Source organism: Trachypithecus francoisi, unplaced genomic scaffold (assembly GCF_009764315.1).
Source record: "Trachypithecus francoisi isolate TF-2019V2 unplaced genomic scaffold, Tfra_2.0 Lachesis_group12, whole genome shotgun sequence".
NCBI lineage: Eukaryota > Metazoa > Chordata > Mammalia > Primates > Cercopithecidae > Trachypithecus > Trachypithecus francoisi.
Window position 1 is genome coordinate 5,668,950 of NW_022681457.1, and position 14,526 is coordinate 5,683,475.

General features: G+C 51.7%; 1 protein-coding gene across 2 annotated transcripts; it reads right to left on the reverse strand.

Annotated features, from left to right (window-relative positions):
- Positions 1-3,258: 3,258 nt before the first annotated feature.
- On the reverse strand, positions 3,259-14,325 carry LOC117091625 (napsin-A-like). Of its 2 annotated transcripts, XM_033224201.1 has the most exons (9): positions 14,017-14,324; positions 7,285-7,426; positions 7,076-7,199; positions 6,769-6,887; positions 6,258-6,457; positions 4,815-4,937; positions 4,578-4,722; positions 3,765-3,863; positions 3,259-3,559 (listed from the first exon to the last, which is right to left on the reverse strand). In XM_033224201.1, the coding sequence occupies exons 1-9, from the start codon at positions 14,097-14,099 to the stop codon at positions 3,332-3,334; spliced, it is 1,263 nt and encodes a 420-aa protein (XP_033080092.1). In that variant the 5' UTR covers positions 14,100-14,324; the 3' UTR covers positions 3,259-3,331. The 2 variants fall into 2 exon arrangements, with proteins under 2 accessions (XP_033080092.1, XP_033080093.1); XM_033224202.1 differs by lacking the exon at positions 4,578-4,722 and having other exon boundaries at positions 14,017-14,325.
- Between the last annotated feature and the right edge of the window lie 201 nt (positions 14,326-14,526).

Consider the following 14,526-nt stretch of genomic DNA (forward strand, 5'->3'; position numbering starts at 1 on the left):
GGGAACAATGAGACTACGAAGAGTACAAACCTACTGGGCTGGATGGAGGGGAGGCACCTGGAACGGGGAGTCTTGGGGATCGGAGGACCTGGGAGAGGGCACTGCCTAACGGTCACAGGGTCCTCAAAGGGCGGGGCGAGAACTTCTAACGAAGGCTACACCGCGGCGGACTGCAGATTGGAGGACCAACGGTAGATGAGGACTGGTGAGGAGGGGACACGCAAGGAGGCAGAGAGGACGGGAGAGGGGACAGGCCAAAGCTCCAGGAAGCACCGTCAAGACCGAGGCAATAGACAGGACCAATAAAAAATGGGGTGGGCTAGGAGTCTGAGAGGTCAGGTCCTGGGGAAGAATGCTGAGGGGCGGGGCCAGAAAAAGGGGACCGCCTCGGAGCGGGCCGTCCCCGCCCCCTGGGCGGTCCTAGGCTCCGGGAGGCAGAGCGCCGGCTCAGGGGGCTGGGGCGGGGCCAGCGGCTGCGGCTGGGACTGCGGAGGGAGGAGGCGGCTCCTGCGGGAGCGAAGGGGTCGGGTCAGGGGGCTGCGGGCGCCCTCGGGCCGCACAGTTTTTGGCCCACCGCCTCCTGCTGCAGGTGCGGCGGCTGGTTCGTATCGCCTCCCTACCCCATCCCACCCCTCGCTCCCGTTTCTGGGTTTCTTGGCGTCTATTTTTCTCCCTTCTTGAGTATTTGTGCCGCCGTCTCTGTTACCACCCGTCTGAGTCTCCGGCCCTTCTGGGTCTCAGTTTGTAAATCTGCCCTCCTGGGTCTCTGATTCCGTCCCCCTCCTTCTGTGTCTTTACTCCTCATCTCTCTAGGCCTCAGTCTCTCCTCCTCGGTGTCTCAGTCCCCGTCCCTCACCCCAGCTCCCGAGTCTCTTTCTCTTAGTCTCTGTACCGTTTTATCAGGAGTGTGCCTCTCTGCCTGGGTCTCTGTATCCCACTCCCTGGGTCTTGTGTCCTTGTCCTCTACTCCCTCTCCCCAACCCGCTCTGTCCTGCCTCCTCTCTGGGTCTCTGCCTTTTCGTCTGAATCTGTCTCCTCCTTTCTCTCTGACAACCTCTTTCCCCTCCCCATTCTCCCCATCTCTGGTGTATTTCCCCCTCTTCCGTCTCTTTCCCTCCTCTGTCTCTGCTCTTTCTCTTGCTGGCTCTCTGTCCTTCTCTCTCTCCCTCTAAGTTTCTGCCTCTTCACTTTCCCTCTGTCCCCTCCCTGGATCTCTATTCCTCCTATGTTTCACCTTCTTCTGGGTCTCTCTCTTTCTAGGTCTGTCTCCACTTCCTGGGGACCCTGTCCCCTTCTCTCTGGGTCTCCGTTCCTTTCTCTCAGACCCACCATCACCCTCTCTAACCCCCGTCCTGGCTGGGACTGCGTCACTGCAGAGAGAGTTGGAGAAGTGGGGCCTGTCCTGCAGTCCAGGAAGGTCGTTGCCCTCACTCCCCAGACCCAGGGCTCTCCATTGCACCCAATCCATCATGTCCTTCAGCTTCTGATGGAATCCAAGACGGCAGAGAAAAGACATAGGTACTTCCTACCCCCTCCCCGAATTCTGGTGCACCCCCAGGCAGAAGCAGCGAATCCTGAGGTGAGGGACTGGGCTGGGGCTGGATGAGGCTCCTGGGCAGTTGGGGGTGGGGTGGTGGAGGCAGGAGCGAGGGCTGGGTAGGCACTATGGGCTAGGTAAGGACCTCGGTCAGCCATCCTCCTCCACACTCTCCCCTCAACCCTGCTTTTCTCTTCGGCTTTTGACAGCAGCCAGGCATGGTATTAAGTGACCAAATTAGCGTTTTGTTTTGTTTTTTTGCAGAGGTCTGAAGTGTGGGAGAAGGTGGGGGCTGTGGGAAAAGGGGCCTGGAATAAGGAGGAATGTGCGATGCGACTCAGGATTAGAGGCCATGGGAGGGGAAGAGGCAGCGGGCGGAGAGTAGCAGGCTGGTCCACACTCCAGCAGGCCCTGGGAAACTTGGATGCCAGCACTCCCTCGTGGCCCTCCACAGACCCCACCAGGATCTATGGGAGGATTTGTGAGCCTGGAGTCTCCACCCACCCATTAAAGAGGAGGGGGCTTCTGGAAGCCTCATGAGGGCTCCAAATACTGGACACTCAGCTACATTCACAGACCCGGGGGAAGTAGACTCGACTCTTGACTAGGGACACCAGGAGGGGAGAGGCCAACGTCTGTCTACGTCTTCAGTTTCTTTCCCCACCCCTGCTCCTCCCAGTCCGTCCGTTCCAGGCACTTAAGGCAGACAATTCCTGAAAGCTGCAACTCCCATCTCTGTCATCCTCGGTGTCCCCTGACAACCCTCCTTTCCCCAATACCCCAGGCCCTGGAATTGGGGAAGAGTCTTCCCCTCCCTGAATTCTAGGACCCCTTCCTTGTTCCTCTGCCCCCATTCCCACCCGGTTCCATTCGGAGCCTTGGTCTCCGGACACCAAAGCTGAAAATGTGAGCACTCTCTGCCTACAATCCTTCGTCCCCTGTAACACTCCAAGTACCTTGGCCCCCAAAAGCTCAGAGTCGAGGGGAAATCTCTCCGCTATAATCTTTGGGTCCCTGGATCCCAAGTCCGCCGTCTCCAAAACTGGGATTCAGGCTGTCTTACCGCCCCCGGACCCTGGACCTTCGCCCCCTCCCCCGTACTCACCCCAAGTCGAGGCGAGGCGGGGATGGGGGAATCCGGGGCTCGAGATGGGGGGAGGGGTGACCCAGCTCCGGCAGCTCTGGGCAGCAAGAGGCTGCGGAGGGGGGAGTGACATCACCGCCGGAGGAGGGGCAGCACCGCTCCCCCAACCCAGGGGCTTCAAGCTCCGCCTTTATGGCGGACCCCGGGGTCCTGGAATCACAAGGGAGAGAGGAGAAACAACAGATGAGGTCCGAGGGAACGTTATCCCCTCCCCTTAGAACAGGAACTGGTAAGCCCTTACCAATTACAGTCACCCCCCCCCCCACTGCCACCTGTCGCTGCCGTCGCGACCTGTCGTCTCCCACGCATGTTGTGGCTGCGCCCGCCCCCGTCAGGGCGTGACCACGGCGTGGACTACAATGACCGTGATGCTCCACGGAGCCGGGAGCCTTTGACGAAAGGCAGCGTAGGCGAGGGGCTTCGTGGGACTCGTAGTACAAGACTCCTCACAAGGGTGCGCCCTGGAGAAAAGGAGTGATACCCTTCGCCTCCCTCTCTTCCTCAACTCCGTGGGTCCATGCACAAAGTTTTCTCTTCAAAAAGTACGTTCTGAAAAGAAGCAACCTAGGCAGGTTCGTTCAAGGGAAATACTGGATTTTTACTGAGTAGCGTTAGCTCCGCTACCCGTTGCGCATGCGCATCACCTGGCGTCACCCGCGGTACTGCGCTCGCGCAGTCTCGCGCCTTCCCAGGTCCGCTTGGCGAGGGCGAGTGCGCGCAAGGCCCACTCGTGCGCCGCTCTTCATGTCCCCGCGGTCGAAGACGGCCACATACGCCCCCAAGAAAACGTCGCCGAGGATCCACACAGGTACTGGAGGCGAAGCGATGTCCAAGGCCCGGAAGCCGGACAAGCAGAGGCGGACGTCACCCTGAGCAAACTGCAAGGCGACAAGACGGCAACTGGGTGTCCAGGCGGCTGGAACCACCATTTCCCTGGGAGCCCGTGCTCTCTCTGCCCCCAGCCCCGGGGACAAGAAATGTTTCTGTGGCCCCTTCCAGCCCTAGTGATGTCTAACTCCTAGCTCCACCCTCCCAACTCCAGTCATATTACATCACTGTGGCGTCGTTGTGATGGACACCTACCTGGATGACGTAATCCTGGGCCGTGAGATTAAACCAGACCCCCCCAATGAGGAGTGAGACTGCGGGGAGCTTTGGGATTTCTGAGCACCGGATGATGTACTGGGGGAGAAGGGGAACAAGTGAAGATGGGAGATTCATGCTCTGCTCAAATCCCGACCGTGGCTCCCCAGTGCCATGGGGTAATGTTCATATTGAGCACCTGGGTATTCAGCGTCCTGTGTGGACAGCCCTGTTGCCTAGGCTTCTCTCATCTAGCCCCAAACAAAACTGCATTATCATCTCCCCCCATCCCCACTCCCACCCCTACTTCACTATCCACTGAGCCACTTAACATAGACACTTGGGAAGTATCTTTGCATCCTCCCACCACTCTCCATCCAGCATGTCACTTAAGAATCCCAGTCCCAGGCCGGGCGCGGTGGCTCAAGCCTGTAATCCCAGCACTTTGGGAGGCCGAGAGGTCAGGAGATCGAGACCATCCTGGCTAACATGGTAAAACCCCATCTCTACTAAAAAATACAAAAAAATAGCCGGGCGAGGTGGCGGGCGCCTGTAGTCCCAGCTACTCGGGAGGCTGAGGCAGGAGAATGGCGTAAACCTGGGAGGCGGAGCTTGCAGTGAGCTGACATCCGGCCACTGCACTCCAGCCTGGGCGACAGAGCGAGACTCCGTCTCAAAAAAAAAAAAAGAATCCCAGTCCCCTCTGTCCTGGATATGCTCTAGCTACCTGCTTCCCATCCTCAGGCCCCAGTGTTCGCCATCGAATTGCCGTCATCTTCCCCAGGACACACCCACCAGAGACTGGGACCTCACCTCCCCAGCCAGCAAGGGGATTCCCCCAATGGCTTCATGCAGGGCCCGGATCTCCTCAGTGGGTCCTATGATGACGGGTGTGCCCGTATCCAGGATGGCAGCACAGCCCCTGGCACAGAGAGTCAGCCCTGAGCCCACCGTCACACTGAGGGGGAAGGAGGCAGTCATTAGAGGCAGGGACCTAGGAGTGCAGTCCCCCAGCCTCCAGCTCCAGACTCAGGATACCAAGTCCCTCACCGCTCCATGTGGATCTGCCAGAAGGCGGGGACTGTGACTGGCACGAAGGTGAGGGGTGGGATGTAGTGTGCCGGGTCTGAGCCCCCCAGGACCAGCTCTCCTCCATCAGCCACTTCAGAGTCCCTGCAGGAGCAGAGTGTAGAGGTCAGTGTCACCGGCCCTCCCCCGCCAGCCCTAGGAATGGCCAGGGATGAGACTTCCTGCCACTTGGGTCATTTTTAGGGTTATAACTGGGGCAGTGGAATGCAGACAGGACCTAGATGTTGGGACTGGAAACAAGAAATGAAGGGAAATGGCGCTTTTCTTGATGGAAGTTAGGACTTTAGGATGATGGGTACTTCCTGAAGTGGAGAGGAGACCTCTTCGTTTGGCCGTAGAAGGTAGAGCTTTTGGGGAAAATTCCTGAGCTGAATATCATAGTAACCAAGCAGACCAGTGGAGTCTCAGAATTGGCTCGAAGGTGTGACTTGTGCAGGAGTGGGGTGGCTTCCTGGGAAGGTGCAGAGACTTTCTGAATTGCCTGTTGTGGTATCTAGAAAGGTGTTAGACTTCCTGAGCTGGCTGAGAGTGATGGGAATGGGGCTGGAAACTTCCTGGAAGAGGTAGGTGAGTGGGATCTACCAAGAGATCCAGGGTGGAACTTCTTGAGTGGGCTGGATGTCAGGGTAACTGAGTGGACACTGGACTGTGTGTGATGGGCCCTGGGAGGGAAAATGAAGACTTCTCGGATGGTGATTGGGACTTCTGAGCATAAGATTGACCTTCCTACCAGGTGGGTGGGGCTTCATGAATTCAATCAGGCATTTCCTGACTTCTGGTCCATGTTATCAAATGGGATTTGAGCTTTATGGTGAAGAGAAGTTTCCTAAATATTTGGTTGGTGGAGCATAGAATTTCCTAGTTTGATTTTGAAACTGAACACATGTTGAACTGATGGTGAATTTCTTTAGTATCTTAAGTTGTCACTTAAGCTCTGGGACTTAAGAATAGCATTGCGGTGTTTCTTCTGTTAGGTAGGTGACTACTTCCTGAATGAAGGTTGGGATTTTTTTTTTTTTTTTTTTTTAGACAGAATCTCTCTCTGTCACCCAGACTGGAGAGCAGTGGTGCGATCTCGGCTTGCTGCAACCTCCACCTCCCCGATATAAGCAATTCTCCTGCCTCAGCCTCTCAAGTAGCTGGGATTACAGGCATGTGCCACCACACCCAGCTAATTTTTATATTTTTAGTAGAGATGGGGTTTCGCTATGTTGGCCAATCTGGTCTGGAACTCCTGACTTCAGGTGATCAATCTGCCTTGGCCTCCCTAAGTGCTGGGATTACGGGCATGAGCCACCATGCCTGAACTGGGACTTTTTTTTATGGAGTAAGAGACTTCCTGAAGGAGAGCCTCACTTCCTTCTGGGGAATAGGAGTCATAGATAGGTGCACCCTCCCTAGTACCTGTTGAGGTAAAAGGAGAAGACAGGCTTATCCAGTAGCCCCTGCTCCACCAGTACATCCAGCGGGGGCCGAACTCCTTCCACAGCCAGAATGGGAAAACCGAGGCCCAATATCCCATCGGGGCGGGAAACAGTGAAGACCAGGCTGGATTCCCACAGAGCTTCCCCGAAAATCACTGATGCACCCTTGATTCCACCAATCTAGGGGTAGATTGAGATGTGACCAGTTACTTTTGGGAGAACAATAACCACCTGTCCTGAAGTCTCCCAAACCAAAGCATTAATCCCAGGTCTGGGGACATCTGGACCCAAGCCCCCGATTGCTTAGCAAACTTTGCCTCTGGACTTGACAGAATTCCTATCCCTTCACCTAGGAGCCCCTCCACCTCCTTGAGAAGCCCCATCCATTGGCTCGGGAAGCCCCTCCACCTCAAGCACCCCCCTAAGCCAGATGATCTTAGACAACAGGGTTCTCCCAGGCTCGAGGCTTCCTGGAGTCAAAGGCCACTCACAGTCAGCTTGTCCTCACTCAGAATTCCATCTACCCGCCCAGTTCCGTATTGAATGGCAAACTTGGTCCCATTGGGCTGGAAGGAGCTGGAGGCATTGGGATTGAAGCGGTGGTGGAACCCTAGGTCAGAAGTCAGAGAGGGTCACTTTGGGAGGGGAGCTTTCCGAATGGCTTCTGCCCCTTTCACCTTCTGACCTTTGAGGGTGTCAGAAAAGAAGAGTTCCTCAAAAACCTGTGGGAAGCTGAGGTCCAGCCCCGCCTTCTCCCTTCACCCCCATTCAAACGTGTTCTCCCGCATAGAAGCTCACAGCAGGGCACACTGAAGAAGTGGCATCTCCTGGATGGGACCCAGAGATTGGAGGAGCCAGTGTCAAAGACGACAGTGAAGTTTTGTGGAGGCGTTCCCAGCCCAATTTCCCCAAAATACTGGGCCTGATGAGGCAAAAGAGGAGACAGAGTCAGTGAAGAGTTTGGCTTGGGGGCACAGGGGTGGGGGCTGTGTAGGGCTGTGACTCACATCCAGGAATTTGGAGAGAGGTACCAAGGCAGGCTTGTCCCCAGGGGATGGGGCCCCCAACCTGGGGAGCTTTGCTGGTTTTCCCCATCCCCTCAGTAGGTTCAAGGTCCTGAGTCCAGGGTGGACTCTACGAAGGGGGATCCTGTAGAGTAAGAAGATGATGAGAATTAGGAAGCTGCCCTTCCTGGAGACCCTCTAAAATAGACTTACCCAAATGGAATACGATGACAGATTCAACATCTCCAGGGGCTACAATAGGAGTCATTACCAGAAACCCTAAAATAACAACCTCCAGGAAACCCTAGCACAGATACCATGATGACAAATATCCCCAAAGACTTTACAGGGACAAACTATCCCAAACAGACCTTCCCAATGGTATCCAAGTCCTTAACATAAGCCATTCCCAGGAATTGATATTCTCAAAGGTTTCCCAAGACCCTAACATGAAATCTAACCTTTGCAAAAGCCCTCAGATGGTGGCCCTTGCATGCTTCAGTTCATGATGTTGGAGACTATTTTCCTCACCCTTGGGGGAAAAAATGTAAGCATCAAATCTTAATTTGCTTCCCAGGTTCCAGTGATTCTCCTGCCTCAGCCTCCCAAGTAGCTGGGACTACAGGCACACACTACCACGCCCAGCTAATTTTTGTATTTTTAGTTGAGAGGGGGGTTTCACCACGTTGTCCAGGTTGCTCTCGAACTCCTGACCTCAGGTGATCCACCCGCTTTGGCCTCCCAAAGTGCTGGGATTACAGGCATGAGTCACCACACCCGGCCTTAATTTCACTCTTTACACTAAAATACATCTGAGATATCAAACACTTAATGGGAAAAGTAAAATTATAAGAGCACTTTGGGAGACCGAGGCAAGCAGATTGCTTGAGCCCAGGAGTTTGAGAGCAGCCTGGCCAACATGGCGAAACCCCATCTCTACAGAAAATACAAAAATTAGCTGGGTGTAGTGGCACGAGCCTTTAGTCACTGGTACTTGGGAGGCTGAGGTGGGAGGATCATTTGAACCTGGAAGGTAGAGGTTGTGGTGAGCTGAGATCATGGCACTGCACTCCCACCTGAGCAAAACTCTGTATAAAAAATTAAAAAAAAAAAAAAAAAAAGAAGCAAGTAAAATGTTAATTCTGGAAAGAGGACAGCTTTTCTTTTTCTTTTCTTTCTTTTTTTTTTTTGGAGATGGAGTCTCACTCTGTTGCCCAGGCTGGAGTTCAGTGGCTCAATCTCAGCTCACTGCAACCTCTGCCTCCTGGGTTCAAGCGATTCTCCTGCCTCAGCCTCCCGAGTAGCTGGGACTACAGGTATCACCATCATGACCGGCTAATTTTTGTATTTTTGTAGAGACGGTGTTTCACTATGTTGGCCAGGCTGGTTTTGAACTCGACCTCAGGTGATCCGCCCTCCTCGGTCTCCCAAAGTGCTGGGATTACAGGTGTGAGCCACCGCGCCCAGCTGTGACACAGGCTTGCTCTGTCACCAGAATGGAGTGCAGTGGCATGATCTCAGCTCACTGCAACCTTCACCTCCCAGGTTAAAGTGATTCTCCTGCTACTTGGGAGGCCCAGGAATTCAAGGTTACAGTGAGCTATAATCATGCCACTGCACTCCAGCCTGAGCAACAGAGCAAGACCCTGTCTCAAAAAAGAAACAAAAAGAAAGACAGAAAAAAAAAAAGGAAAAGGAAAACTAGCACAAATACTAATACTCTTGCTACTACTATTGCTGGGAGTGATAAACTGCCCTTTGTCTCTGACTTGGGAGTCTTGGATCTCCTATGAGCAGCCATGAAACTATGGCAAACTAACTTCATAGTTCTTGACACTCATTAGGAAAATGAACAAAGGACATAATTTGCAAAAGAAGTACAAATAAATTCTAAAAACATGGAAAGATGTCCAGAATAGTCATCAAAAAAATACAAATGACAACAGTGAGAAACCTTTTGGCGAAGAACTGAGAATACTTACCATTGATCAGGTTTGGCAAATGTGTATCAAATGCTCAAAAATTATACCCACCATTTAACCCAACCCAGAATTTCATCTCTAGGAGATCCTTGGATGAGTGCATAACGGTGTGTTTACGAGGCTGTGCCTAATTTTGGAAACTGGAGATAGACCAATGATGAACTGCCTTTGCAAAAACTATAAGTGAGAAAATTAGGACAGTGAAAGAGATCCGATCTAAATAACCGCCATCTTGCCTTTAACTTCCAAACGACCCTTGGTCGTTCCTGGGCTTGGGCCAAGCTAACTTTAGGAGACAGTTTATAGTTTAAATGATAATAGTCCATCCCCAAACCTCAACCACCTTTGTAAAGCTAATGAAGTACCACCAGGATAGGAGGATGAGAGGAGCATTAAATTCTGCTAAGGTGCAGACATCAATGATTACCAGTCATTATTCCAGAGGTCAAAATAGTCACAACTTCCCCAATTACTCCTGCAGATTACATCACTATTGTAGAACCTAAGACTGGCCTTTTGAGACTAAAGGTTTTTGCATTTCTGATGATGCCACCCAGACCTGCCAACCAGTCCTGTGGCTCCACCCAGAAGCAGACTATTTTCCGGGCCCCTACTACGAATGATTACCTCCCTGACCAATCAGCAGCACCCATTCCCAGGCCTGACAAACTATCCTTGAAAAACCTTAGCCTCCAAATGTTAGGGGAGGCTAATTTGTTGTTTTTGTTTTGTTTTTTATGAGATGGAGTCTCACTCTGCCACCCAGGCTGGAGTACACTGGCGTGATCTCAGCTCACTGCAACCTCCGCCCCCTGGGTTCAAGTGATTCTCTTCCCTCAGCCTCCTAAGTAGCTGGGATTACAGGCAGCCACCACCATACCCGGCTAGTTTTTATATTTGTAGTACAGACGGGGTTTCATCATGTTGGCCAGGCTGGTCTTGAACTCCTAACCTCAGCTGATCCACCCGCCTCGGCCTCCCAAAGTGCTAGAATTATAGGCGTGAGCCGCCATGCCCACCTCTGATTTGAGTAATAATAAAACTCTGGTCTCCTGTTCAGCCGATGGCTCGGCATGAATTAAACTCTTTCTCTATTGCCATTTTCCCTTCTTGATAAATTGGCTGTATCTAGACAGCAGGCAAAAAGAACCAGCTGGGCAGTTACAACGGCCACCGATGGGTACAGCTTAGTTCTGCTTTGGAGCATACATAGAATGGAACCCCATTCGACCGCAAAGAAGGAGGAAGTAGCTGTCTATACCAGTCATTCTCAAACTTTAGCATGACCCCAAATCACCTACAGCAGTGGTGTTGGGCAAATCTTTGTGTAGAAGCTTTGCAGGCCAGACGGTCTCTGTTGTAACTATTCAACTCTGCCAAGATAGCATGAAAGCGGCTGCAGACAACAGACAATGCGGAAATGAATGTGCATGCTGACTCCTTTTTTTTTTTAGAGACAGGGTCTCACTCTGTTGCCCAGGCTGGAGAGCAGTGGCACGATCATGGCTCACTGCAGTCTCAAACTCCCAGGCTCAAAGATCATCTTGCCTCAGCCTGCCAAGTAGCTGGGACCACAGGTGTATGCCACCACATCCAGCTAATTTTTTTCATTTTTTGTAGAGATAAGCTCTTGCTAAGTTGCCCAGGCTGGTCTCAAGTTCTTGGCCTCAAACAATTCTCCTGCCTCGGCCTCCCCAAGTTTTGGGGTTACAGGCATGAGCCACCACATCTGGCCTAGGTTCCCTTAAGCTTATTTGTAAAAGGGAAATAGCAGGCAGGATTTGACCCTCAGGCTCAGTGTCTGCCAAGCCCAGACTCAGAGGGTTAGTTCAAATTCAGATCTCTTAATTTTTAAGTAGATCTGGGATGGGGCTTGAGAATTTGCATTTCTAACAAGTTCCTGGGCCATGCTAATGCTATTGGTCTTGAGACAACATTCTGAGACTCACTGTTCTTTGCATTGACTTTGAAAATGTCCATGATATATTAGGTTTGCAAAGCAGATTAATGGGGAATGGTGAATTCATTGAATCGTACACCAGCAAGCAACATCTATACTCTCAGAGTCCTGGGAGAATTTCAGATTGTAAATCCTTACTTACTGAAAGATCTTACTGAGGTGGGAGGATTACTTGAGGCTAGGAGTTCATGACCAGCCTAGGAAACGTAGTAAGACCACCCATCTCTACCAAAAAAACAAAAACAAAAACAAAAACAAAAAAACAAACTTAAAAAAAAGCTGGTTAACAAACATAATGTGCACTAATTTTTAAAATAAATTTTATATTTAATGATTTTTTTGTAGAAAGAGATGGGGTCTCACTATGTTGGCCAGGTTGGTCTTGAACTCTTGGCCTCAAGCAATCCTCCAGGCCTCTGCCTTCCATAGTGCTAGGATTACAGGTGTGAGCCACCATGCCTGGCCTCATGCAGTAATTTTTTTTTTTTTTTTTTTTTTGAGACGGAGTCTTGCTCTGTCACCCAGGCTGGAGTGCAGTGGCATGATTCGGCTCACTGCAAGCTCTATCCTCCCAGGTTCACGCCATTCTCATGCCTCAGCCTCCTGAGTAGCTGGGACTATAGGCACCCACCATCACGCCCGGCTAATTTTTTCATATTTTTAGTAGAGTCGGGGTTTCACCATGTTAGCCAGGCTGATCTTGATCTCCTGACCTTGTGATCCACCCGCCTCAGCCTCCCAAAGTGCTGGGATTACAGGCATGAGCCACCACGCTCGGCCTGCAGTAATATTTCGTACCCAATTTTAGTCACTCCTTGGAAAATGACACCCTCACTCACACCTTTGCCCTCACCCCTCATGACTCAGTCTTTGAAAGGCACAAGAATGAGAAGTGGGGAAAACACTTTCTGGAAAATACACCCCTCCCCCTGCCAAGAATTCTAAGGCCTAAGGAGAAGAGAAGAGGGGAAGGGAGAAATTGGGGAAGCATCAGAGGTAAGGTAGGGGAGAACTTCTTGGGTGGGGTCCCCAAAACTGGACTTCTTTTTTTTTTTTTTTTTTGAGACAGGACCTCACTGTGTTGCCCAGGCTAGAGTGCAGTGGGGTTCAAATGGCCCTCCCATGCAGCCTCCCAAGTAGCTAAGACTACAGGCACCTGTCACCATGCCCAGCTGATTTTTTTTGTTTCTGTAGAGACTAGAGTCTCACTATGTTGCCCAGACTAGTCTTGAACTCCTAGCCTCAAGCAATTCTCCTGCCTTGGCCTCCCAAAGTGCTGAGATTACAGCGGTGAGCCATTGTGCTCAGACAAAAAATAGACTTATTGAGGCCCAAACAATTTGGAGGGTGTGAATGTGGGGAAGGCTTAGTTTAAATGTCACATGCCGAGCCTAGATCGCGCCACTGCACTCCAGCCTGGGCGACACAGCGAGACTCCGTCTCAAAAAAAAAAAAATAAATAAATAAATAAATAAATAAATGTCACATGCCTTTGTCTCCAAGATGGAGGGAATGTGTCACATGTCTGGAGACCCCCATACCTGGTCATCAGAGCTCGGCGTGGGATCTGCAGAGGCCTCCCAAAAAACATATCCAGAGAAGAAGGGGAGGGTTCCTCACTCAAGAGTCTCAGTGAAGGCCAGGCACGGTGGCTCACGGCTGTAATCCCAGCACTTTGGGAGGCTGAGGCGGGCAGATCACAGGTCAGGAGTTCAAGACCAGCCTGGCCAACATGGTGAAACCCCATCTCTACTAAAAATACAAAAATTAGCCAGGCGTGGTGACACGTGCCTGTAATCCCAGCTACTTGGGAGGCTGAGGCAGGAGAATCGCTTGAACCAGGAGGTGGAGGTTGCAGTGAGCCGAGACTACGCCACTGCACTCCAGCCTGGCAACAGAGTGAGACTGTCTCAAAAAAAAAAAAAAAAAAACTCTCAGTGTTGGAGGATCTTAAAAGGGCTCTGGGCTGGACATGGTAGTTCATGTCTGTAATTCCAGCACTTTGGGAAGCTAAGGTGAGAGGATTGCTCGAGCCCAGGAGGTGGAGACCAGCCTGGAAAATACAGGGATACCCTCCTCTTTACAAAAAATTTCAAAAACTAGCTGGGCATGGTGACACATACCTGTAGTCCCAGCTACTTTGGAGGCTGAGGTGGGAGAATGGCTTAAGACCACAAGTTTGAGGCTGCAGCGAGCCATGATCTCACTACTGCACTCCAGCCTGGGTGACAGAGCAAGACCCAGTCTCAACAAATAAATAAATAAAAGGAAAAAAAAATTAAAAAGGGAGCTCTGAGCCGGGCATGGTGGCTCATGCCTATAACCCCCAGCACTTTGGGAGGCCAACGTGGGCAGATCACCTAAGGTCGGGAGTTCGAGACCAGCCTGACCAACATGGAGAAACCCCATCTCTACTAAAAATACAAAATTAGCCGGGGTGGTGTCACATGCCTGTAATCCCAGCTACTCGGGAGGCTGAGGCAGGAGAATCACTTGAACCTGGGAGGTGGAGGTTGTGGTGAGCCAAGATCATGCCATTGCACTCCAGCCTGGGCAACAAGAACAAAACTCTTTCTCAAAAAAAAAAAGGGTGGGGGAGCTCTGATCTTACAAGATGTCAGAGTGGAGTCCTCAGAGTGAAAGCCCACTTTAGAGATCTGGGAAGCCAAGAAAGAAGAGTCAAGGATCCTGGGTGTCGGGTTTGGGAATCACTGAACCAGGAGCCCCAGACTTAAAGGGCAAAAAGCAGAGAATCCCTCCCAGGTTTGGGGGTGGCAAATGGGGTCACCATACCGAATCAGTGTGGCCTCAGCAGGCTCCACGTTCAGCAGAGGCAGCAGCAGCAGCAGGGGTAGCAGCAGCAGTGGTGGAGACATCACTGGGGAACAGGGTGTGAACCCAGGCTTTCTAGTTTTCTCTCCCCTGTGACTCCACCCTGTTCATGCCCCACCTTCCGGTTTAGGAGGTGACCAAGACACGAGATCTCTCAGCAGGTGACACAGGGGGACAAGGATGCTTTTTGAAGATTTGTGCAGAGTATTTGTGTAGCGTCAACAAAAGTTGTATCCTGTGTCCCTGGTGCTCCTCATTCCCTACTTGGGGGGTGGTGGTGGTGGTGAGGTCTCCTCTGTTAGGACTGCCTCCCACCCTCCATCCTGTAGCCTCTGTCACTTTTACTTCTCACTTTCACATCACTTTTCTGCAACTTTTTAACCACAAGTGTTTCCTTGGCCAAGTGAGAGGGACCAGCAGGTGTCTGTGAAGGGTCTAGGGAAGGGAGAGAGGAACTGGTTATAAGCCTGC

What these genes read in the sequence shown, in the direction of transcription:
- LOC117091625 (XM_033224201.1), bottom strand. Translation starts at nt 14,099, where the DNA reads ATGTCTCCACCACTGCTGCTGCTACCCCTGCTGCTGCTGCTGCCTCTG. An exon ending in GCTGAGGCCACACTGATTCG is followed by an intron (nt 7,427 to 14,016) that starts GTATGGTGACCC and finishes CTTACTCTACAG; the next exon opens with GATCCCCCTTCGTAGAGTCC. An exon ending in CTTCTTCAGTGTGCCCTGCT is followed by an intron (nt 6,888 to 7,075) that starts GTGAGCTTCTAT and finishes CTTCTGACCTAG; the next exon opens with GGTTCCACCACCGCTTCAAT.